A 25,917-nucleotide genomic window follows, 5' to 3' on the forward strand; every position below is an offset into this window, starting at 1 on the left:
GGAAGAATATATATTATATACACCTCTAAATGTTTTTCTTTCTTTATGTGATGTTAACATGATATGAATAAAGATGAGCATTAGGACCAGTGTTCAGAAATAAAACTTATAAATTATAAGTTTAAAATCTGAATTCAGAGGATAAATATTCTGAAAAGTAAACTCGGAACATTTTTAAAATAATGTCAGAAGTTTAGAGTAAGAGAAAAGGCCATTAATCTGATTATATAATAAAAAAATATGAAGAATTATTTAGAATAAAGAAAATCTGAAAAATTAAAAGGCCATGTAGTTTATAATCAGACAAGTCTAATAATAAATTATTACAACAAACTGAGTCAGGAACAACATAAGGTCACTAAAAAAGTCAGAATTCTGAGATTAAAGTCAAATAAAAATCTGAATTTCAGATTTAAATCAGTGAAAAAATCAGAAACAAAAACCTGAGAATGAATATCTGAGGTTTAACTGAGTCTGTGGAGGTCAGTCTGCTCTGAGACATGGACGTGATTCTTTAAAGTCTTTATAAAGTGAAGAGTTTCTCGAGTTTTCTCTAACCTCCTCGCGGACACGGTTCCCCGGTGTCCTCCGTGATTCGGGGGCTTTTCTCGGGGTCTGTGACGCGGAAGTGGCGGAGCGTCCCCTGCGCCTCAGAGCTGCGCAGTAGCGGACTGGGTGTAGTCCGGACCCCCGTCTCTTCCTGCTGGAGTTAGTTGCATGGCGGCGGACACAAAGAGCTGAGGCCCGAGCTCAGACCCACTCACAGCAGCAGCACAGCCGGGAGACGAGCTGCAGGACGCGGCCTGGACACAAGCGACGCGCCGCCGACACTTTCCCCCCCCGTCCCAACCCCGCATGTTTCACCGGACAGTCGCCTCGGGAATCTGTCGGTAACCGGAAAGTTGCCGCAAAACTTTGGACGAGTTGAGGGAGAGTCGGAGTCGGAGCCGCGCGGAGTTTCGAGCAGAAGGAGGAGGGGGTGTTTGAGAATGATCCGGGCTCTGGTGGCTGTGAGCTGGCTGGCGGCGCTGTGCGTCCGCGCTGCCATGGACGAGTGCTCGGACGAGCAGGGCCGCGCGCAGCGGTGCATGCCCGAGTTCGTTAACGCCGCTTTTAACGTGACGGTGGTGGCGACCAACACCTGCGGCTCTCCGCCCGAGGAGTACTGCGTGCAGACCGGCGCCACCGGGGTCACCAAGTCGTGCCACATCTGCGACGCCCGGGACCCGCAGAACCACCACAGCGCCGTGTACCTGACCGACTACAACAACCAGCAGGAGACCACCTGGTGGCAGAGCCAGACCATGCTGGCCGGGATCCAGTACCCGAACTCCATCAACCTCACCCTGCACCTCGGTAAGACCCCGACCGCGGCTCCTTCTCTTCTCTTCCTTCTGCGCAGAACCTCCTTTAAAAAACGCACAGTTTCCTCTTTTCTCTCTCGCTGATAAACAACAGCTGAACCAAACACCTCAACCACACACCAGAACACATCCTAAGAGACTACACTTTTATTCGGCACACACCCCTGGAGTTAACTGAGGTGGTTGTTTGTGTTAAAGACGATTAAAAGTTATGTCATGTAAGAAAATAATCAGTGGAGGCAGCTGAGAGGAAAAGATTGAGGAGTTTTCTCTGGAGTTTGGTGAAAGTTTCTGTTTTAGGGAAGAAAGAAGTGACTTTATTCTGACATGAAGGAAAAAGGAGAAGAGGACTTAGTGTTATTATTCTTCTTCTTATTATTGTGGTTATTATTACACGCTTCTAAGCAGGGACGGAGCCTGTGGGAATCTCTGCTCTGGGCCGTGGACATAGTTTTCATTGTTGGGGGTGGAGTGTGTGTTTGTGGGGGTTGCAGTAACGGGACCAGGTTCCTGCTGAGCCTCCATCACGTCCTCGTTGGGACTCTCTGCTTTACTTTCTCAAACACTCCAAGGTGTGAAGTTGGCAGGCCGGTGTCCCAGCCGCCTCCAAACGCACTGCCGCCACCCCCACTGTGGACTCAGTTGCTGGGCCGGGTGGGTGTGGGGGAGTCTGAGGCGTCCACTGAGGCGTCCTCTGAGGACAGCTGCTCTCACATTTTTACCATTTTGCAGTTGGTGTCTGGAGAGCAACACCGACTCTTTACGGGTCTAGAACCAAGAACTACAGGGGCCGACTAGAACCACAGACAGGAAGGTGGTTGGTGCTGGAAAACTGGAAAACCAAGACCAGCGCCGATCCGGCCCAGGAATAGCAGGTGGTCTGTTTTGGTTCTGGTCAAATTATCTGATTAATCTGGAATATAAACCTGCCCAGACTCTGGTTGGTGGTCCTTCAGGGTCCAGACCCTTTTATCTGGAGCCTTCATAACATTAACTCTGGAGATGGAGGCTGTTAGTAATCACATATAGATCTGTCAATGTTCCTGATAACGAATCAACCAACTAATGTCACAACCAATCAGCTGCATGAACAGACTCTGATGTCAGAGACGTTCACTCGTCGTCCCGTTCACTTTCTTTGCTTAAATGTGTGAATTTTTGAATGGAGTTTGGTTTGAAACTGTGACAGAAGAGCTGAAGCTGAGCCTCAGACGTGTCCGTCCTCTGACAGACGTCCTCTTAGCTGTCCCGGCGCTCCGATTGGGCCTTTTAAAAATACCTGCCTATTTCTGCAGCCGGAGGCCTCCCAGCAGCAGCTCCACTGTTTTTAACGGTGCTCCACATTCCTGAGGGGTTCAGTCACGCTGCTGGTTGGAGCTGAGCCGCCGTCTCCGTGGCCTCAGGTGCTGAGCTCTGATTAGAGCTGCAGCCGAGCTTCACATGGAAATACAGTTAATTACACGCCGGCTGCTGGGCGCTGGGCGCTCGGTTGGCTGCTCGGCTCTTTGCTTCGTGATAAGACGTGTGAAGTCAAATCATCTCCACATGAATCTGATTCCACCCAGTCATTGTTTAAAGTCATTACGGGCACCGCTGGTCCTCACGCACTTAGAGACGTATCTGTGGCGTCGCTCTGCAGGATGTGTGTTCAGTGGTTGTGATGACGGGATTCCTTCCTTCAGGAAGTTGTTGAATGTTTTAAGAAGCTTCTTGAGTTCCATGTTTGCAGTTTGAAGAGGTTGGTTCCTGTTTAGACGCCTCTAAATATGTTGGTCATTAATATCCGTCCTGGACGATCTGGACACAAGTGGCCCGCTTTAAATACCGGTGTGAACACAACCAGGACACATCCAGGTCACAAATAAATCAAAACTAGAATCAACTCATGAAATAAATCAGATCTTAACATGTGAGAGTCTTTCCATCTTGTTCCAACATCTGGATCATGTCTCCAAGTCACCAAGCAGCTGTTGATGGTTCTTTCTGATCCATGTCTTTTACTTTGGTCTCTATTGTCCTTGTGTTTCAGTCTCTATTGTGACCTCGTTCAGTTCTTTCAGTCGTGAGGAGACTCTTTATAGCTGATGATGTTTGTCTGTTTGTTTTATGACTCGATGTTTGACTGGTCGAGGCCTCTCCACCGGGCCAGTCCTCGGTGAAGTCCTCTGAGATCCACCGTGGACGACGGTGAGGACTCAGCCTTGATCTGAGAGAAGCTGAGGCGTTCTTCGCGAAGCTCAGATCTCGCGGCGTCTTTTTGTTTCGGACTCTTTGAAGTGGGTCTGCGGCAGGAAGGCCGACGTGTCGCGACTCGACTCTGCGGCGTGGAGGCCGAGGGCGACATGAAAGACCCTCAGAGACAGAGAGAGAGAGACAACCTGCAGATGGACAGAGAGGGGCCTCCTCCATCTATCAGGATTTAACCCGCACAGCTGAAATCCTGCACGACACCATCATCCCCAGAAAGCTGGAACCCTCACGAAGGAAGGCTGTGACTAAGATCAGCAGTTAGAGTCTGGACAGGTCTGATCAAAGAACGTTCTGGTTACATCTCAGCGTGACGACGGATTATTAACGTCTTTTATTGACTGAAGGTGTTTACATGATTCTCTGAAGTGTTTATTTAAAATTAGAACCTGCCCCCGAGTGCAGGATGAGTCATGCACACTTCTTCTCTAATTTAATTTTCTTATGCAGATCTTTTGCCGGCGCTGTCGTGCAGCAGCGTGTCGTGCAGAAACTCACATTTCTGCTCGTTACACAATAGATTATTGTGAAGAAAAGCTGCTCCACATTCCTCTACCGTGAAGAGCACTGAACATTCATGTGTCTGTCTGAAGGAGGGTGGGGGTGGGGATGGGGTGGTAGTGGTGGAGGGGGGGGTCCCTCAAGTGTCCAGAGAAAAATAAGAAGAACCGGCCCCTGGAGGCTGGAGTTCATCCAGAGTGTCTGAGAACGAAGCGGCAAACAGGAAGCTGAGCAAGAAGCTGCTGCTGCTTCGTTTATTACTGAGAGCAGAGGTGGTTCTGGGGTCTGGGGGGGTCGGGGGGGGGGGGGGGGGTGCAGTTTAATAACATGACTGAGAATATTCAGAATGATCTTTTTTTAGTTTCCTTGCTAAGCTAACAAGCCAACTCTGCAAACTGACTGAACTAATGTAAACGTCAAAGAAAAAACAGATGAAATAAGCTGATGTTAGATTTTGTTGTCGGGTGGGGGCCCCTAAGGGTGGGGGCCCCTAAGGGTGGGGGCCCCTAAGGGAGGTCCACCTGACGCAGTAAACTTAGATCGACTTTGGTCCTGAGTCCTGATCGATCACGTGTCAGTAAATCTAAAGCTGACAGTCGAACATCTCGTCCTCTGGGCCGTGACACGTATGGATGGATGGAAGCAGCCAACGAACTTAAACATCTGTGTGGTGTCTCTCACTGCCGTGGATTTCCAGCTGGCGGAAATCTTAGCACGTTGCCTCTGCTGTAGTTCAGATTTCGTCATGTGATTGTTGAATGCATCAGCGATGAACAGAGAGGAATGTGTCGTCGGCAAATTGACGAACTCAACTCTCCATCGGTTAAATGGTCTAAATCTTATCTTTAACATTTAACCACCAGTATCTTCTCGCTGCAGCCGTCTAGTTTATTCTGGAGGATCTGACTCCATCTGGGTTGAACCTCGGCTGAACTCGGCTCAGAGCTGAAGCGAGGCTCCTGCAGTAGTCGACCTGCCGGACGTCCCGCGGCCAATAATGTGTCAGTGGGCCGCTGAGACGCAGAGACAGCAGTGTTAGCGGCGCAGTGTGGGAAAAGCCTGTTTCCCAACCCGCCGTCAAAAGTTTTTTTTTCTCCTCTGGAGTGGCCAGCTGTTGCAAATTATACCAATCTGAGAGAGTATTGAGGGGAGGAAAGGGGGGGGGGGGGAGGGGAGTCATCTGGTCGGGACTCATTGTTTTGTGTCTGAGGAATGAGCTCAGCGTGGGAACCTGGGATGGTGGGCGAGTACGAGAGCTGCACAGCTGGACCGCGGCTCTGGAACCACAGCCAGCTTATTGCAGCTGATGAGAGAGACCCAAACCCAGCACAGGCCCTTAAAGTTCCCCTGAAAATCATCCGACCCTGAACGCCTCGCAACCCGGTTCAGATCCGAGGCCCAGCGCCGCCGACGCCGATTTCCTCAAAGTCGTGGTGTTTTCATCTGAGGAGGAATTCAGGTTGTTGGAGACTTCAAAGAGCTGCAGGAGGAACTGAAGCGAGCTGCAGAGACACGAGACGCTCCAGCTGTCTCCACGTGACGCTCACGTTAAGACACGTTCAAAGACAGGGCGCTCGTTTCGTCCGTTAATCCTGAACGAGCCTTCATTATTTAACAGGTTTCACTGTGAAACCAGATCCCTGCATCAGCTCCAGAGACGCAGCGCTGACCTCTTTAAAGACGCGTTCAAGGGAAGATAAACAGACGCTAATCGTTGGGTTTAATGCTCTTTTTACAGCAAGATGAGTTATTAAAGTCTTTGATAGGTCAGATCATCTGGGACAATTTAAATTCATCAGTGGTTTGTTAATCTGTCTCTTTTCACTGAGCACATGAGAAATTCAGGAAGTTCTCAGGAACGTCATGACAGAGTCCATCAGTGAAGGTGTTAAACCAGTCTGGCCAATCAGAAAGCTTCCTCTGGTTCAGAGCAGCCAATCAGATGACACGTAGTTTTCATTGGTTTAAACTATTTTCAAGAACGTGTCTCAGTTGTGTTGAATGTATTTTGTTGTAGGGGACAAAAAGTCTGCTAACCGCTATGCTAATTTACTGAATGTAAACGGTCATAGACGTATGCTAACTGAAGTAGCACAGAGTCCAATCGTTGTAGGTATAAACCAATCTAAGTTAGCTGCTAAGGCTAATGCTACAAGACTCAGCTGATGAGGAAATGAATAAAGAGGTTTTTCAGCTGCAGGTTTTTAAAGATGGAGGTTTAACTTTCAGTCAAGTCTTCATCTGAACCTCTAGTTCCTCAAAACGTTTCTCTTCCAGCAGGTTTTAGAGTCGATGCTCCAGCCCCTGATGTTAGCCGGTCTTAAACAGCTGAAGGAGGCGTTGAGTTGTAAGGCAGCGGTGATTAACACGAGGCATTCAGGGCCCCCCTCGGATATCTCTGCGACCTTGGAGCTAACAGTTGCTAGCGTGCGGATCCGCCTGCAGGTCAAGGTGACTCCTCCTCTGCTGAGGTTTACTCTGGAGTCAGATAAGACAGAGAGGAGACATTCCTGCTCAGGGTGAAGCTGGAAGTCAACGGCGCTCTCTGAGGATTTTCTCAAACGTTCGTTATCTCTGGTTTGTTCAGTTTCCTCGCAGATGGTCCAGTTTGGTCCTGATCGATCAATAAATCTAAAGTTGACAGTCAAACATCTCGTCCTCTGTCCTCTGAGCCGTGAGACGTTAAAGTTTATTGTCTCTTATAACAGAAACTTTCAGATCTGGTTTCAACTAAATAAATAAACATCTGTGTGGTGTCTCTCTTGGATTACCAGCTGTTCCCAGATACCATGGTAGCCGTACCTCTGGCTCTAGGCTTAGCTTAGCATCTGTAGCTTAGCTCATTGCTGCTAAACTAACTAGCTTTTAGTCCGGACTAAAGTCCACAGTGATGATGTTGTACGTCACTATGATAGCTGACTATGTCAACGTTAGCCTGAGTCCAGACAGCAGTGCTGGTTTCATGGAGCTAGCAGTTAGCTTTTAGCTTTTAGCTTTTAGCTCCACAGTCACTACATGAAGGCTTCTGGTTGAATCTGACCCTCGACCTAATGGATCAGGACGTCCCGATCACTTGTGTCTGTTGACTCTTGTTGTCACATTCCTGCCGTCGGCCTCGAGTCGTTTCTTATCAGCTCATTATCTCCAGTGTTTGTCCATTTGCTGTAGTAAAGTTGAAGTGATGCTTTGTGACGTTGAGGCTACGGAGACGTGTCGATCAACGTCCCGTTCAGACGCCTTCTCAGATATTTTTACACATCTTGTTTTCAGCAGAGCGACTCTGACTGATCATCATCCTCCGCTGGTTCGTTCACACCTTCACAACTAAACTCTGTTAATGAGTCTCCTGCAGCTTTCGGGTCAAAGTAGTCGTCCTGGTAAAGAGTATAAATGTCTCTGGGACGTTGTAGTTTGTGTGAATCATCATCAGCTGATCTACAGGAGTCGTAAAAGCCTGAAGCCTGAGGCGACGTCTCACTCTGTCTGAAAACCAAGCTTCGATTCACCTCAAGCAAACCTTAAAATGAGCCAGACTTCCTCATTGGTCACCTTCAGGTCTGAACCATCCCAGGAATGCAACCCCCCCCCCCCCCCCCCATCCCCCTCCCAAAGAGGGGACGTCCTATCAGGAGATCAGAGGCAGGAGGAGACTCCACTTTAAATCTGTCACAACCCTGCAACGCTTCAGGGTTTCTTTCTGCTTTTATCTGGTTTAGATTTGATTCCATCCAAACAGTTTGATGCTAAGCTAACAATGCTACAATCAGACGCTCCTTACAAAAAGATCCAGGCATGAAAAGACAGACAGATGAATTTTCTTTCAGTTAAATCAGATAAAAACAAACACCTCTGAATGTCCTCCTCAGATCTGAACTACTAACGTCCTGATTGGTTCCCGTGGCGTCTCCTCATCTTCTCATCTTTCACGTGTCTTTACTTTTAAATCCTGTCGCTGCTCTCAGAGCTGGAGCTTCTGTCCTGATCTGGATCTAAGATTTATCACCGGAGGACGAAGGAGACGGAGGAGATTTAAATATCTGGTCTGAGGACTTTATGAGTCGTTGTCCTGATAGTTGAGGTTGACTTGGTGCTTTTGTGTTTTGATGCTGTCGAGGAACATGTTTGGAGGATGTGACTGTGACGCTCTACAGCTGCAGTGGTTTATAATAAACTCACTGAAGCTGGTAGAGAGTCACTGGAAATGGTTGAAAAACGTTTTTTCTATTTTAATCTCAATCAGCGTCACGTCTCGTTTCTTGACGCTGTAAATTTCCGGACCCAGACCCCGGCCGGCGGCAGCAGCGCCTCCATCTGCTGCAGGCTCTTTATTTACCTGCCATCACCCCCAGCGGCCTTTTCTTCTCACTGTTTGTTCTCTCATCACATCTCCCTTTGAACCACAACACTCCACATTCTTGGTGCTGTGTGCTAATTAAAAGGCCTGTGGTGCGTTCAGGGTCACTGCTGGACCTCCACGGCTAGTCCTGTCCTGCGGCCTGTGGCGGCCATGTTGGTCTTAGCTGCAGTGGAGTTGGTTTGAGACTCAAAGATTTTCAGGTAGTTTAGTTTTCAAGAGGTATTTAATCCTAAACTGAATCTTGTGTAGGTTGACTACGACTCCCAGGGTGCATTTGTGCCAGAAACATCCTCTTCAGCTTCCGTCAGTTTCCTCTGGAACAGAAATGTTTAACATTTAAACATTTAGTGGTTGATCAAAGGTCTAACTGGAAAAATAACAGAGCTACTGAGCTCTGTCAAGACCAGGAGGAAGCAGGGGGCGGGGCCTAAGTGGCTGGGCTCCACCCACTGGTCACTAATGACAAACACAAGAAGGCGTTTTTCATTTCTGAGCGTTAATCAATCCCAGGAACGCAAACTTCTTCCTGTCTGCAGTAAAGCGGCCGTATGTGCAGTAAAGCGGTCGTATGTGCAGTAAAGCAGTCGTATGTGCAGTAAAGCGGTCATATGTGCAGTAAAGCGGCCGTATGTGCAGTAAAGCGGCCGTATGTGCAGTAAAGCAGTCGTATGTGCAGTAAAGCGGTCGAGCAGCGTACTTGATCAATCCCATGAAGTGCATTCTGGGATACCTGGCTGTACCTCCTGATGGGTCCTGGATAGAACGGATGGGACCAGAACACACCAGGACATTTGGACTGGACTGGGTCAGATGGTTCTGAGAACCTGGACGGAGCCTCTGGTCTCGTCTCCTGCTGCTCTGTCCTCCGTCTGTATTTAGTCTCTGATCAGAGGTTATTTATAAAAACCTTTCCTCTTCCACCAGTGAGCGAGTGGTTGACGTCAGCCGGCTCTCCGTCTTGTTTCCGCTGGCTTTATTTCTTATTCTTTCCTCTGCGACAGGTTGTTATTATAAACCTGCTGACATCTGGATCGACCCTGAGAAGATAAAGTCTCAGGAAGTCGTAGCTGTTCTCTTTACGACTGTAATTACAGCCTCGTCCCCTCCGACACTTTCCACCAGAGTTTATTGGAGCTGCAGATTTCTGTACATTAAACCCAACGTTTCTTGCTGCAGCTGCTTCCTGTCTGTCTGATACGTCCAAACTCATGATACCACAGGACGACAGAGTCCTCAGAGACTCGTCCAACAGTCTGGACAGACCTTCAGACTTGTAGTTTTACTCAGAGACAGGAACAAAGACGTCAGAGCGTCACTCCTTTATTTGTCTTTTGTTGAGGAAGGTGGAACTGTCTGAACACGTGAGAGGGACAGACGTCTACCGTCTAACTCATGCTTGTCTCCTGGACTTATTGTTTAGCAGCTCAGAGTCGATTCCTGGAGGTCATTAAACGCATCGTCAGGCAACGACCTCAGTCTCAAACAACACCACGACACAACAGTGATGTTTTTAAAGTAGCTGGAGTATACTTCAAGTTTTTTTTCTTCTTTATCAGTAAACTTAAAATAAAAACAACCCGAGACCAAAGACGTCGGCCTAGAACCGACGGTTTCCATTTATTTATTTAAAAACCTGGAGAACAGACGGAACAGACGCTCCTGGGAACTTTCTTGCTGCCGTCAGATTAGAGGAGTGAATGATGGCTCAGACTAAACAGATTGGTCGTGGATACGTCCTCTTATCTGCTCACGCTCTGGGCCTGCAGCTGCTTCCAGGACGGTTTGAGAGTAGCTTTAGGTTTTCAGTATCACAGAGATGCTGCAGAGAACATGAGAACGTCTGAGGGAACATGAGCGCGTTCATCCCACGTGAAAGAAAAGCAGATTAATATGAGTCATTAAATGCAGCTCAGACAGGAGGCTGGTTTGTGGTTGAATCTTCAGGTGAGTCCTGGATCTCTGGTTCAGATAACTGATGGATTGTTTTGAAGAGCTCAGCTGGTGAACCAGTCTGCCTCCCAGCTGATTCATTGATTGATTAGTTTGTTCTGATTCAAGCTGCAGCTTTTTAAACTAACTCTGAGGCGCCGTCTTTCTTAAATCGTGTTTGTCCTGCATGGACTCTGGTCCAGTCGGCCAGGCGTAGCTCCCAGCGGTGACCGAGCTGACGTACAGCGGAGACCTTTGACCTCTGACCCCAGTGTAAACTGACAGCGTTTCCTCTCCTGTGGGAAGAATCTCTCTGTGGGAATTCATCTGGACGGGAAAAAAGAAAAAGACTCGGAGAGAAGAAGCTTCTGACCTCTGAGGAGACGGAGCTGAACTCCAGTGTGTTAGAGGGGCTCTGGTGGTGGTGGTGGTGGTGGTGGTGGGGGGGTCCGGGGGGGTTTCTGTGGTCCTCAGACTCTGTCATTTGCCCAGGAAGTGAATCAGCGCCCCAGGGAGAGCAGAGAGAGAGAGCGGTGGGGGTGGTGTTCTATTATTATAGACGGCGTGGAGATGCATTACAGGGACAAGCAGATGCATGCAGGGTAATTTTAGCTCTGCTGCCTGGGAGTAAAAAGTGACTCGCTGAAGGTAAACACATGATTACGGGCTGAAACGTGATCGTCACACCTTTGTTAGCTTCTCCACCTGAGAGGAAGAATGTCACAGCTGATGGAGGAGGAGGAGGTGGAGGAGGAGGAGGAGGAGATGGAGGAGGTGGAGGAGGTGGAGGAGGTGGAGGAGGAGGAGGAGGAGGAGGAGGAGGAGATGGAGGAGGTGGAGGAGGTGGAGGAGGTGGAGGAGGAGGAGGAGGAGGAGGAGGAGGTGGAGGCACTGACTTCAGCTCATCTTAAAACTTTTATTTTTACTTTTATTTATTGCAGAACACAGAAAACATTTAGGCCACGCCCCCACCTGTGACTTAACCACAGGTGTTTCTTCCAGACATCACAGTCGATGGGCGTGGCTTCACGTTTAAATAAATAAAAAACAAATAAGCATTAAACACAATCTGAAAGTTTATTTTATAGTTTCAAACGCTCCCTGGCCAAATCATTAGGGACGCCTGTCCATGCATCCTAGTGTCCTTCCTTCCTTCTTTTATCCTTTTCTCTTCCTTCCTTCTTTCCTCTTCCTTCACTCCTTGCTTCCTTCCTTCCTTCCTTCCTTCATTCAATACATTCTTTCTCCCTTTCTTTCCTTCTGTCTTTCCTTCCTACCTTCCTGCTTTCCCTCCTTCCTTGCCTCCTTTCCTTCCTTCCTTCCCTACAAGGAAGGAAGGAAGGAAAGGAGGCAAGAAAGAAAGAAAGAAAGAAGCAAAGAAGTAAGGATCCTTCTTTGCTTCTTTCTTTTTTGCCTCCCTTCCTTCCTTCCTTCCTTCAATAAATCAGATCTTAACATGTGAGAGTCTTTCCATCTTGTTCCAAACTGAGATCAGATCTCAAGTGCTGGCTGGGGACGCATGTGGAGACACATTTATATTAAGACCAGGTAGATGGACAGGTGAGACCAGGTGAGACCAGGTTAGACCAGGTAGATGGACAGGTGTTAAGCTGAGGTGTGAACGAGGCCTCTGAACGTCCCGTTCCATGTCCCGAGGCTCTGACTTCAGAGCAGCTTCAGTTAATTACTCTTAATTTCGTTGCAGAATAAACGAGGAGATAAATTTTGATTAGCTCTTTGATCAGCTCACACCTGGAGGATCTGAGGTTTTCATTCCAGTCAGATGAGCAGATAGCAGCTCAGCGTCTCTGAAGACCTTCAGTCATTCTTCAGCTTGTTTACGTCTGAGACGACGTCGACTGATGTGGCTTCTCATTCGTCTCAGGGATTTCCTCATGTTTTCTTTTCCTTCTTTAGTTTTGGACACGATGTTCCTGATCTCTGTCGTTTAATCCCTTCTAGAGCTTCCAGCGTTTCCGTCATGTTCATGTTCATGTTCGACCGACAGACTCAGCTGTGACAGAAAGATTCCTTCTTCTTCTCTGGTTTAAAGAGGGTGAAGTAGAGCTAGGCTGTTGGAGATGTCTTCTCTCTGGACGTCCGTCGTGTCTTCAGTGTGGGCAGCTGTGGGGTCATTGTGTCTTTTAGTGCTGGGGGGGGCAGCTGTGTCCTGCCCGGGACTCTTTTGTCTCTTTGTCTGTGATAACGAGCGCTGTTACCGTTTGTTCCTGACGTCCCGGTGAGGCGACACCTCCAGGCGGGGCGGCTTCTTCTTTGGTGGTCTCTGCTCTTAAACCTTCACCAAACACTGATGTTTGGAGATGGGGGGGAGGAGGAGGAGGAGGGAGGGGGGAGGAGGAGGAGGTGGGGGGAGGGGGAGGAGGAGAAGGAGGAGGAGGAGGTGGGGGGAGGGGGAGGAGGCGCCTTGGCCTCTGATTAGATCACAGCTCGGATGGAAATCTGCTGCCGGGATATTCCTGGCTTTGAGGGGGACTCATAGATGATTTATAATCTAATAACCGTGGGGACGTCTCTTCAGGTTCATCACAGTCCAGGAGAACGTTCTGCTTCAGTTCTGATTCTGAACTGGACATTTTGTTCTTTCAGACATTTAGACACGGTGTCAGCTTCATGAAGTTAAAAGCAGCTCCTGGTTTGTTTGGTCTTTAATAAACTCAGACCTCAACCTATAAAACTAAATCATTAGTTTATATCTAATTAAAGGCAGATAAACGATCCATTTAGGACTAAATCACAACTCGAAGTGTTGGTTTCAGGTGTGAACATTAATTAAACGTGCAGACGTACGGTCTAGTTTACCCAGCGACCAAGGACAGGATGAATGAATGAATGAATGAGTGGATGATGACAGGTCTCCTCCACAGCCATTAAATACTATCATTGACTCCCACCTTCACCCCTTCCTGCCTTCCCTCCCCCTCAAACACTTAATTGGAAATCCCCCTGCACACACACACACACACACACACACACACATACTCTCTTAAATAAAACACACACACTGCAGTTTAACATGTTAACAGTAATATATAGAAGATCCAGAGGGAAGGAAGGAGCTCTGACGAAAACGTATTTAAAACCAACAACTTTATTTATTTACCTGAATATGAACCAGAGAAGAGGCTGTTGGAGCGTGAAGAGGCGTCACTCTGCAGCTTTTTAAATGTATAACAGCATAACCATGAACAGCTGTTTGTTGTGTATTTAAGGGACAAAGCTCAGATTAGATCTGAACCCTGAAGCTTCCATCAGAGGAACCAGGTCACTGGTGAGAAACAAACGTCTCTGATAAGAAAGGTTAATAAAGACTCCAGGAGTTATTGAGGAAATAAATGAAGGTGACGCAGGACTCGTTGTGTGTTCACACCACCAGAGGAATGAAATCAGATGTGTCTCAGGACACGTCCACATGTGGGTCAGTAGAATGCGTCCTGGGCGTGTCTTTAAGGCGACCGCTTGTGATCAGATCCCTCAGGGCTGATGTTAATTCGAGGCCTGAGCTCAGCGACACTCTTCAGGCGACAGACTCGTTATCACCCGAAGCTTTTTTTTTTTAGCAACACAGAGCTAGAGCCGACGCCCTCCCGTCCAATCAGAGCGCTCGCTCTGCTGCCTGCTGCTCTGTTTATCAAACAGAAGAAGAGATGGAGGTGATATCAGCGGCAGACAGCGTCCATTACATCTCACGTGTCTGTGACTAATGAGGGAATCTGATGCATTTTTAGAATAGTTTATGATAGAAAGTACATTATCTGTACAGTGTGTTGATTAGATTGAGACGTTTTAAAGTATTAAAGTATCATCTGATCATTTACAGCTGCAGGCTGGTGACTAGTCCTTCAGCAAATGAAGCCGTGGTCGTCTAAACTCAAAGGAACTCTGTCTGAAGATAATTCAGTTTCTAAAATTGGCTAAATTGTGAATGAAGTCAGGAACTTTCAGATCTGATCTGAATCACGTGAAAAATGCTAATAAAGAAAACGAGGAGCGTTCCTGCAGGAGGAGGTCGGGCGTCCTGCAGGAGGAGGTCGGGTGTCCGTCCTGCAGGAGGAGGTCGGGCGTCCGTCCTGCAGGAGGAGGTCGGGCGTCCGTCCTGCAGGAGGAGGTCGGGCGTCTGTCCTGCAGGAGGTCGGGCGTCCGTCCTGCAGGAGGAGGTCGGACGTCCGTCCTGCAGGAGGAGGTCGGGCGTCCTGCAGGAGGAGGTCGGGTGTCCGTCCTGCAGGAGGAGGTCGGGCGTCCGTCCTGCAGGAGGAGGTCGGGCGTCTGTCCTGCAGGAGGTCGGGCGTCCGTCCTGCAGGAGGAGGTCGGGCGTCCTGCAGCAGGAGGAGGTCGGGCGTCCGTCCTGCAGCAGGAGGAGGCGTCCTACAGCAGGAGGAGGCGTCCTACAGTCAGACGATAAGATAAGAGGCTTAAATAACGTGGAGCGCTGCTGCTCAGGTTTACTCATGTGTGCTAAACAAACACAGCTTTATGGTTCTGTACATTCCTGTGTGATGCAGCAGGTCAAACATTAACCGGGACATTAATGTGTAACAGCTTTACCTTCAGCTGTGAGGAGACATAAACCAGAGTCTGAGTCTGAGTCTGAGCCTGAGCCTGAGCCTGAGCCTGAACCAGGACCAGGACCAGGACCAGGACCAGGCAGCAGAGGGTTAAACTCAGACACATTCCTCTCCTTCCTCGTCTGCCTCGTCTTCAGCAGCTTTTAACTAAACTCTTGATTATTTATTTATTTTTTTTATCTGTGAGAGGCGTCTGCCTGCCGACCTTTGACCTCAGCACCTGCTGTGAGCTGAGCGCGCTCAGTAGAGGAGCCCACACAGCTCAGCTCACGCTTCAGGTCCTCCAGTGAAACGTAATAAAACATCTGAGACACCTGACAGTTGTTCTTCTTCCTGGGAGTCGTGTCCTCATCAGTTGTTTTTGATAAATGAACTCTAGGGCAGATGCTAATGGACATGCTAATGGCTAGCATAGCTCTCTTGTTTGTCTCTGCTTGAAGAAAGTTAGAGTTAAAGCTGAAGCTGATGTTCACGTCTGTGCTCAGCGTGACCTCTGACCTTTAGCTCATCACCTGATTGGGTTGGCAGTCGAAAACCAGTTTGGTTCAAGAGAACTGTTTTCCTCCGACGCTCCCGTCTTTATCCGGACGTTGTCTCATGTTTTTCTGCGTCGTGCCTCATGATGTCATCACTCTGCGACTTTGAGGCGCTTTATCAACATGTCTCTACTTCTGACCGAGTTCTGGTCTGGTGCAGTCCAAACACCTGGATGTGTTCTGGTCCTGCCTGTTTCATTGAGGACTTGGGACGACCAGGTTTCCCAGAATGCTTTGCGTTGGCCTCAACATGTACGCTGCTGCTTTAATTACAGAGTCTGTGCTTGTCAAGTCCAAACTACTGAGCATGTGTTTAAGAAAAAGGATTGTGACTCAAATTGATCCTGAGCTGATGTGGATTCATAAAATTCTGGGATTATTTTAAATGCATCAACGTCTCCTGCATCATCTGGATTTAAAAAGAGAAGAGCTGGACCAAAGAAACACAACTTAATGGATCCATATTAAACCGTCTGAGCTGCTGGGTGCTGAGGAACGATGAAGAGGAAGAAGAGGTCTTGGCTGTGTTTCTAAACTAGATCAGAATAATTGATCATCTTCCTCCTACGTCGTCCCGTCGCAGCCTCTGAACCAATCAGATTCAGTTGATCTGGTCTCAGTGAACCTGGACGGTGTTGTGGTGACAGTGGAGCTGATCCTCAGGGATCTGTTCAGGTTCCAACACGTTCCAACAGCTGCTCCGGTGCAGAGGACGTGTTTAATCCAGGTAGAACTGATCCGGAGCTGACGCCGGACCAGGATCTGGTCTGGATCTGGTCCGGGTCGGTACCTGCTGCTCGTCTGCAGGCCGAGGCCTCGGTCACGCCTTCGTGTCCAGAAGTCAAAGCGTTCTTTGTTCGTTCCTCCGGAGAAGAATGCGATGAGGTCATGGGAGGAGATTTAATTGGGCCGTGCTCCAAGCCGAGCCCCTCCTGGATCCTCCCCCTTCCTCCTCACCCCTCGGGCCGACCCCGAGGCTCCACCACCGGCTGGAACATCGTTCTCATGAGTTGAGTAACACTCTGCTGGAAGGAGACTCCTCCAGCTCCAGTTTCACTTTGACACAAACGTCTGAAAACCAACAGAATTCTTTAATGAATCAGAATAAATCTCAGTTTTTCTCGTCTCCTTCCTCTTCTTGCTGCGTCGCTGACAGAGTCCTCATGTTCTCTCTCCCTCGTCTTCCTCCCCCGTCCTCATCTGTCCTCCTCTGGGACGTCTCCCTCGTTACGGTCCGTCTCCTCTGAACTGGACGACGAACATCTGCTGCTAACGAGGATGGTCTTGGTGTGACAGAGTTTCCTGTGAACTGATCTTTGGATGATAAATCCATTAATCTGTTCATAATCTCATCAAATCTTTTTCTCCTTTAGCTTCCGTCGGTGGTTCAGACTCAGACTCGCTGCCAAACATCTGCAGAAGCATTTTCTAACCGTGTCCTCTGTGACAACGATGGAAAGCTTCCGATATTTAAACCCTTGTTTTATGTAGAGAGTGTGCTGAGACGAGATTAGAACCTAGAACCATCTGTTAACCATCAAAGATGTCACAGTAATGACAGACGAGCTCCTTGGTCGTGTTTCATGACTCAGATTTGTTTTGTTTTTTTAATGAATCATTCGTTCCTGTGTGTCTGATCCAGGTCAGAGGTCACAGAGCTGCCTGCAGGCCGTCATTGTGTTGCTCAGTGGCACTAAAGCAGACCCCCCCCCAGCCCTTTGCTCAGTGACTCGTCATATCTTCCATATCTGGGCAGGAAAGATCTTCTGTGTGGACTCTTTCTTTCTCCGTCCATCCCTCTGCCCGGCGGAAACACATTCCAGCCGGTTCATTCTTGCCGTCACAGTGTCACCCTCTCTCCCCCCTCCTCCCGTCCTCCCCTCCTCCCCTCCTCAGCCTCGAGAAAGAAAAGCTGCCTCCCCCCTGAACGACTGGAGGCTCTTTTCATGTTGGGACGTGACTCTGGGGCCCCTGAGGAGAGTCTAGCGGGGTCAGCGCTCCTCAATAGTCGGGTTAAAGCCAAACCGGCTAATTGACGATGTCGGCGTCTTAAATCTGTCTCTGACTCTTTAGTGGGTTTTATTATTTTAATCCGGACTTTATTAAAGACCTGTTTCCTGTTTAGAATAAAAGAGGACGCAGACTCCTTCAACTTTAATTTACTGGATAAAGAACACGGCTCAGAGGGGCCCCTGGCAGGAAGAAGAAATGTACATGAAGATAAAGAATTAGTTTTAAAACTGATAAGAACCAAAACCAAACACGTCTGGAAGGTCACAGCCAGGAATCTCAGTCTGTTGTTTCTCCTGACGTGATGTCTTGTCCTTGACTGAAGTAGTCTCCATGGTGACCACTGGTCCAGGTCTCTCTGGTCTTCTTCTTCTTCGTTTTCTTTGTCTTCTTCTTTATTGTCGTCTTGTTCTTCTTCTTCTTATTTATTGTCTTCTTCTTATTGTTATTATTATTTATTGTCTTCTTCTTCTTCTTCTTTGTTGTCGTCTTCTTCTTCTTTGTTTTCTTCTTCTTCTTCAGACAGCTTCACAGTCGTCTCTGGCTTTTTTCCTCAGCTATAAAAGTGACTGTATCTTAGTTTTTATTTTATTTGATCATTTTAGATGTTTCTACCTTTTATAAACCCTTAAACCAAACATGCAGCGTACATTTAATGGACTGAAAAGCCCTTAAAATTAAAAACAGGTTGTCACCCAATAAAAACTCCCAGTCTTTAAAATGAACCTTTAATTGGAGGGAAACTCGTAAAAGCTTCAGTTTGTTTTCACTTATTTTCAGGATGTCTCTTGTTGTTGAGTCTCAATAATTAAAACCAACAACTGAAATGATTTTTATCATCAGTGATTCTGACAGATTCTTTTTATTGATCGATTGAACTGTAAACTTGTCCAATCTTTGGTGTTTGTGAGCTTTTATTTTGGTAGAGGAGCTGTGTTTCCTGTCTGTTTTGAAGCTCTAATCAAAGCGCTCTTTGTTTGAGTCTCTACTGTAAAATTCTTCCCGCCGTCAATGCTCCGTTTGTTCTGGAAGGAGTCGCTCCGCTCTGATGAACGTTTAAATACACTCAGACGTATTTATGTGTCGTCACCTCCTGCCGAGCTCCCCGTCCAGTCTCGGCCTCCTCTAGTCCTCCGTCCCAGCGGCCACCTGGCCTCCGTCCTCTTTGTGTCCCGGTCCTGAGGATGCGGAGGCGTCTTCACCTCATTTAAAGTGACGGTCGCTTCCTGCCGCCCGCTGGGTCTCCTCTGGTCACGACTCTTTGATGTGAAGCCAGAAGAGGCTCTGCAGACCCCAGATCCAGTATCAAAGAAAATCCTTTTATTCTGAAACACAGCTGAGTGTTTGTAGAATCCAGAATATACTGGACACTACTGTAGCCTGGAGGTCAACCTCAACCCCCCCGACCACTGGATGTTTGTAAAGTTGATCTGGAGTCTCTCTGTTGAGAACTGATTCTGCTCCAGCAAAGACCTGTTGAACTCCTGTAGACGACTTTGAAACTGAACCGGTTTCTTCTTCTTCTTCTTCTTCGTCTGAGATGTTAACGCCCTCTGCAGGGAAACATTATTTACTACAGCCACACTTCAGGGTCTGCTTGCTTTCCATAGCGTTATCAGCCTGGAAACCAGACCCAACTTTCCCCGCCCACTAATATTTTGTTTTGGAGTCTCTCTGTTGGGAACTGATTCTGCTCCTGCAAAGGTCTGCCGGACCAATCAGATCATCTGGGGGCGGGGCTTAATGTGGTGATAGACAGAAGAGTAACAGTAGTCATAGATGTCATCTGATGAGTTTAAATGTCTCTGATTGGTTGGAGGACTATCCAAGCTGATCGTTAGCTCTCACACCATGGCCTAACCGCTAACAGCAGCACATCTTTTGAATGATGAGCTCAGACTACTGCCACCTGCTGGTGTAGACTTAGTTGACAACTCTTATCCCTGGCATACAGCGCCGACTAGTGTTTGGGTGGAGCTGTTACAGAGCGAGACGGACTGACGAGGTATAAATGGATCACACCGATGTAGGATACGTACGTAGGTTACAGCGTCTAGTTGCCACAGTACTGTAAATGAGCCTTTAGAGATCAGGTTGGTGTTACTGCACCTTAGAAGGGTTCATCCTCTGAGGAGCAGCACTGTTATAGACATGACTGTGTACATGAGTCAGCCAGTGGTTCTCAGGTTGGTGCAGGACTGTAACGTCAAAGTGAGACTCTCTCACTTTTTCTCTCCTGTGTTAAAAGTTGTTTCAGTCTGTATCTGAGGATCTCTGCTTCAGTTTAAAGCTCACAGCGTCTTATTAACCTTGACCCACAGAGTTCATCTGGTCAACAGAGGTCCTCACAAGTCAGCAGAGCCTCCCAAACACTCACCCGGGGGGAGGGGGGGAGGAAGCGGGTGTGTTTGCAGTCGCTTCATTGTTTCCTGTAATAAACTGCGGCCCTTTGTGAACTTCAGTCCTATCAGCTGCTTCACCTTTATTTGCCGTCGACACAGTGGGGCCCCCGCGGCCGGGGCCCCTGTCAGCGCCGTGTTTACAGAGTAGATTCTTTGGCTGAGCAAACAGCCGTACCCCCCCGCCGCCCGGCTCAAACACAGCGCTGTTCCTCCTGGCGCTGACTGACGGCTGCTGGAGCGGGCCTGCTCCGACTCGACAGGTATGTGGAGGTGAAGGAGCGGGACCGCTGCCTCGGCTCCAACATTCCTGCTCAGAGTTTTCCTCAAACCCTCGGTTCTTGGAGAGACTCTTCTGTCTCCAGGTCTCGGTTTATGTTTGGACTCCTGATGAATCATTGCGTACTTTTACTCAACCTCACGTCACGTGCAGCTTCACCACAGAGTCTCAGAGGATATAAACCTAAATACACGGAGGTAAAAACTAAACCAACAGAAGCAAACATGTTCCAGACTCTAGTCATGTGACCTTCAGGTTCAGATTAAAACCTCCTCACCAGTCATTTAGAGCTGAAGACCTGGACAAATGTCTTCTAGGAACACAACAGCTCCAGATTGTTCCCTAACGACTGAGAACCTTCACAGACAAAAACATCCAAACCTCCACTCGTTCCTGTTTCCTTTCTCTTCATGGCTGTAAACCAACGACCTTCTCTAATCTCTGCTTCCTCCGTCTCTCTGCAGGCAAGGCCTTCGACATCACCTACGTGCGACTCAAGTTCCACACCAGCCGACCCGAGAGCTTCGCCATCTACAAGAGGACCAAGGAGGGAGGCCCCTGGGTGCCGTACCAGTACTACAGCGGCTCCTGTGAGAAGACCTACCAGAAGCCGAACCACGGCTTCATCCGAACCGGAGAGGACGAGCAGCAGGCGCTGTGCACGGACGACTTCAGCGACATCTCGCCGCTGACCGGCGGGAACGTGGCCTTCTCCACGCTGGAGGGACGACCCAGCGCCTACAACTTCGACAACAGCCCCGTCCTCCAGGTGAGCCCCGATCATCTGATCATCTGGTTCGTTTCTAACTTAGACACCATGTTGGATTTTCTCTTCCCTCCTGTTATATTAAATATCTGTAAATACAGGAAGCAGGAGAGCGTCTCCGTGCCGTGGTCGTTTATCTGAGTCAGTAGTTTGTCGCCATGTGTGGCTAACGTTCATAAACCACCTGTGGCGTACAGGTGAGACCTTCCTCTGTGAAATCTGAATGAAACAGGAATGAAACAAAAGCTGCTTGTTACAAAATCTGGATCATGTCTCCAAGTCAACGAACAGCTGTTCATGGTTCTGATCCAGCAGTGGGAAACATGGCGTTAGCAAAGAGGGGTTTCCTCTGCCTCAGATCATGGTTGAAGGTTTCTAAGGGGGCGGAGCTTGGATCTCTAAACCAGATTTTGGTCCAGATCTCCACCAGAAGATCAATACATCACGTTTACTGTAACTTTCCAGACCTCCACAGTTTACAGCGAGGTGTTTCTCGGCGACGCCCCCAGATTTCCCACTGCAGCAGCTCGGTTTGGCTCGAGCCTCCGGCAGCTGGAAGGCTTCTTTCCCTCTAACGCTCTCTCTCTCCCCCCCCCCCCCCCCATCCCTTTCCCACCTCTCTTTCCGTCCTTCCTCCTCCTCTCCGCTGTCTGTTTGTGTTTCCATGTTTCCTCACTCCGTGGCCGAGGTTGCTTCATCGCTGCAGAGTCTGATTTCATTCTTTCTGTTGTAGATGTTCCTCTGCTTTCTCCAGTTTCATTTTTATTCAACTGAAAAAACACCAGAAAAAAACTCATTGACTGTTAAAACCAGATGACTGCAGGAGATACCCAAACAACAAGCTCTACATATTTATGATTTCTTTAGGAGCTGAGCCTCTGTTTAAAGTTCATTTCAGTTCTAATCTGAGTTTTGTCTCGAGTCTACAAACATCCGTTTATGGTTCTGAAACAACAGTGATCTGCTCCTGCCTGTGTTTATTTGCTGCATTAGATCTGATGGTGAGTGATGCCTCCAGATGCATTTTAGTACCCGATGTGAACACATGAATGAGCTGAGTCAACATGGCTGCCGTAGCGGCCCAGTTTCCTCCAGGACAGTTTTTAAAGTCAGAGAAATTAGAAGCTTTTAATGAGGACTCTCCAAGTGTAGCCGGTGGGTTGTTGTTATTCTGTGTTCGTATAAATTAGTCTTGATGGACTGAGGTCTAACGGCTCCCTGATGTTTCCCTCCGTCCATCCCCACTCCTACCTCCATGTAAAAGAACAGATTTAGCTCTTCGGGCTCAGCTGTGAACTTCCTTATTTGACTTGTCGGCATGAAGCTATTTATACCGAAGCCGGGACTCTTTTTAGAGGCAGCGGACAGTCGAAGGCGTCAGACGGCTGTTTGTCGCTCGCTCACATTCCTGACGTCTGTCATCTCTGAGCGGGAAATAACCACCAGCTGGGTCGGTCCACCTCAACAGGCTGCTGACCAGCTAGCCCTTAAAATACAGCACAGACTGCGCTCTGATTGTCCCGTCAGTGTTTAACTTGTGATCTGTTGGAACGGCCCGAGCCTAAAGCTACAACCTCTGATCTGTAATAGTGTTTTAAATTCACGTCTTCATCTTCAGAACTTGAGAGACTTTAAAGCTGCACTGAGATCAGTTCAGATCTCTTTATAAGATCTGTCTTCTAACAGGTTCTGACGTATGTACATTGAGTTCGTCTGGTACTCAGCGTTAACTCCAGACCGTGAATTAGCTGTTAGCAGTTAGCTTTGACCTTACATCAACATCTGACCTGGACAATCTTTATCCACCTGGTCTTAATATAAATGTGTCTCCACATGCGTCCCCAGCCAGCACTTGAGATCTGATCTCAGTTTGTGTGTCTGTAAATCAGCAGCGCCATCATGTGGTCACAGCTGCTGTCTCTAATGGATCTCTACCTACCGCTGGATCAGAACCATCAACAGCTGCTGGTTGACTTGGAGACATGATCCAGATGTTGGAACAAGATGGAAAGACTCTCACATGTTAAGATCTGATTTATCTCCTGAGTTGATTCTAGTTCAGATTAGTTTCTAGTTTAGTTTGGTTCTCAGCTCCAAGACCAGAATCTTTTAAAAGGCTCTCATTACTAATGAACAGACATCACTGATTCATGTGATCATTTCTACTAGTGGTTGAATGAATGAGTTAAACTCCTCTTCCTCAGATCAGCCCTGTTGAATAGGTGGTCTTTAATGTGACCCAGGACTCATTGTGTGTTCACACTACCAAAGGAAGGAGGTCACATGTGTCCCAGACCACCTCCACATGTGGACTGACACCAGATCAGTGTTCACACCTGGACACTAGAGACCAGATCAGTGTTCACACCTGGACCTGTTTAACCTGGACACTAGAGACCAGATCAGTGTTCACACCTGGACCTGTTTAACCTGGACACTAGAGACCAGATCAGTGTTCACACCTGGACCTGTTTAACCTGGACACTAGAGACCAGATCAGTGTTCACACCTGGACCTGTTTAACCTGGACTCTAGAGACCAGATCAGTGTTCACACCTGGACCTGTTTAACCTGGACTCTAGAGACCAGATCAGTGTTCACACCTGGACTCTAACCTGGACACTTGTGATCCACTTCGGATTAGGACAGATGTTGATGATGTTATGACCCCTGGACTTGGGAACAGTCCAACCTGAGTGGAGTACGTCTAACAGATTTAATTCATCGAGTGGTTCTGTAACGTCCAGGTTTCTGAGTCTGAAGGAGTGAAACTGAAAGCTGAATGAATGACTGTCATCTCTGGAGGATCCTCTTCCTCTGACAGACGGTTTGTTTCTGCTGCAGCTCAGCTCAGCGCTTGTGATTCTCTGAGGACGTTCGAACGCCAGGCAGCGTTCCTCCTCACAGAGCTGCACATGATTGATAGCAAACAAATGTTCTGCGCAGTTTAAACAGCGTTGACTCAGCCGAGAACCTGGATCCCGGATCCTGGACCGGACGACGTGACGAGCTGCAGCTGCCAGGAGGGGTTTGTTCTCGGTGAATCACGAGGAGAGGGAGGGCCGGGCGTTACCGGAAACCTGCAGATAACGGGACGGCTGAGAAACCAGGCGTCAACCAGAAACCGTTGGTCTGAGCCTCCACCACAGTCTGTAACAGCTGCTGGGTTCTGGTTGATCAGACTCAGTTTAAAATGAACAAACAGTCACAAAAACAGTTTGTTGCTCCTGAGAATTAATTCTGTTTGTTTGCATTAATGTAAAGTGTCAGAGGCGCCCATCTCCAGGTTTACGTCTGGATCTTCTCATCAGGTTGTAGAAAAGTCTTTGTTTGAAAGCCTTTAATACGAGCATTTAACATCAGCCTCAGAGGAAGTCCAGCTCTGATGATCTGACCTCTGAGCTTTTCTGTTCTTTCTGAAAACATGAGGTCTGGACTCAGATCTGTCGTCTGTCCGACGGCCAGCGAGCCGTTAGCACACATTTGAATGTTTGATTTGGTTCCCTGACGTGTTTCCTGTTGGATGTGACCGACTGGTTTCTCTTCAGGTCTGTTTGTCTGCTCACAGCTGTGCCGAGCTCTCGCTGCTGAATAAAATAATCCTCTGGGCCTGATAAGTTTCACGCTGATAGCGAACAAAGCTATCTGTTGGCCTTCGCTCCAACTTTCCCACGAGGCTTCCTCCCGGGCGGGATGTTGAGTAACTGAGCCGAAACCCAACAGGTGTTGTTGAGTAATTCTCTCCAGCTGGGTCCTGTATCGTAAAATAAATCCCACTTCTCTGGATGTCAGCGTTGTTGTTGTGTAGAGCTCAGTGTTTCCCACAGCCGGAGGAGGACAGAAGGCACGAGGAGATTCATGAGCCCAGCTGATTGAATCGTGTTTGTCCGCCTCAGGACGAACTGATCCATCAGGACTTTCACAGAGATGCTTTGAGATGCAGCAGTTAGTCAGTTAATGAACGGACTCTGACTATTTGATGCTGGTTGGAGGATTTAGAGCTTTGTGAGACATGTGGACTTCAGCTCTAAATGTCTGGTGGAGAGTTCAGGTTTTAATCAGGAACATCTGTGGGCGGAGTCCACCTGAAGGCCACAGGTTGACCTTCTCCAGTGAACCGTTAATATCCAGAGAAACTCTGTGTCCGTCCAGTTGTCTTTGTTTTAGTTTGTTGTTTTGAAGTTCCTGGTTTGATTTTGAGGAGAAAACCAATGATGTGAAATAAATAAATCTATAAACTCAGCTGCAGGTTTTCTTAACTTCAGTCACTGTTGGTCGACACGGTGACAAAAAACCTCATGATAGTTTATACTTGAGATATCTTTGATAGAAACGTATCTGTGGAGGTTCTCATTGGTTCAGATCATGATATAAATGAAGGAACAAGTTTAAACAAAGTCATCTAGACTTGGTTTAGGCTTGGTCCTTCATTTATATCGTGACCTGAACCAATGAGAACCTCCACAGACTTCACAGCTGGATCTTTAAACATTTGTTCTGAAGCTTCATTCCTTCCATGTTTCGTGGTCCAGATTTAACAATGAAGAATCATTTCTGGCTCCAGACTGGTTTGATTAAAGTGCAGCTTTCTGTCTCTGTGGTTCAGATCTGTCACATTCTCACCAGGACAGTTACAGAGATGGTGTCGTCCTCTTTGGTTTTCAAATACTGTCCAGAAAAAACATCTTTTATCAAATAAACACATGAAGTAAAGTCCATTTCTATCTACAGCTCTGTTATTTTGACACTGCAGTCATCTTCTCCTCTAACGCTGTGTCCATGTCGTGTCTTCTCAGGACTGGGTGACTGCCACCGACATCAAAGTGACCCTGAACAGGCTCAACACGTTCGGAGACGAGGTTTTCAACGACCCCAAGGTCCTCAAGTCCTACTACTACGCCATCTCTGACTTCGCTGTTGGAGGACGGTGAGGAGGCGTCATTTC

General features: G+C 48.0%; 1 protein-coding gene across 1 annotated transcript in view; it reads left to right on the forward strand.

Annotated features, from left to right (window-relative positions):
• Positions 1 to 621: 621 nt before the first annotated feature.
• lamc1 (laminin, gamma 1) overlaps positions 622 to 25,917 on the forward strand; it is a 37,714-nt gene continuing 12,418 nt past the window's right edge. The window contains exons 1-3 of the mRNA XM_084546916.1: positions 622 to 1,356; positions 20,671 to 20,975; positions 25,769 to 25,899. Coding sequence (XP_084403042.1) covers positions 990 to 1,356; positions 20,671 to 20,975; positions 25,769 to 25,899 — 803 coding nt within the window. The 5' untranslated portion in view covers positions 622 to 989. The remainder of the gene's footprint in view (positions 1,357 to 20,670; positions 20,976 to 25,768; positions 25,900 to 25,917) is intronic.

The sequence above is a fragment of the Chelon labrosus genome, assembly GCF_963514085.1.
Source record: "Chelon labrosus genome assembly, chromosome: 6".
NCBI classification, from domain to species: Eukaryota; Metazoa; Chordata; class Actinopteri; order Mugiliformes; family Mugilidae; genus Chelon; species Chelon labrosus.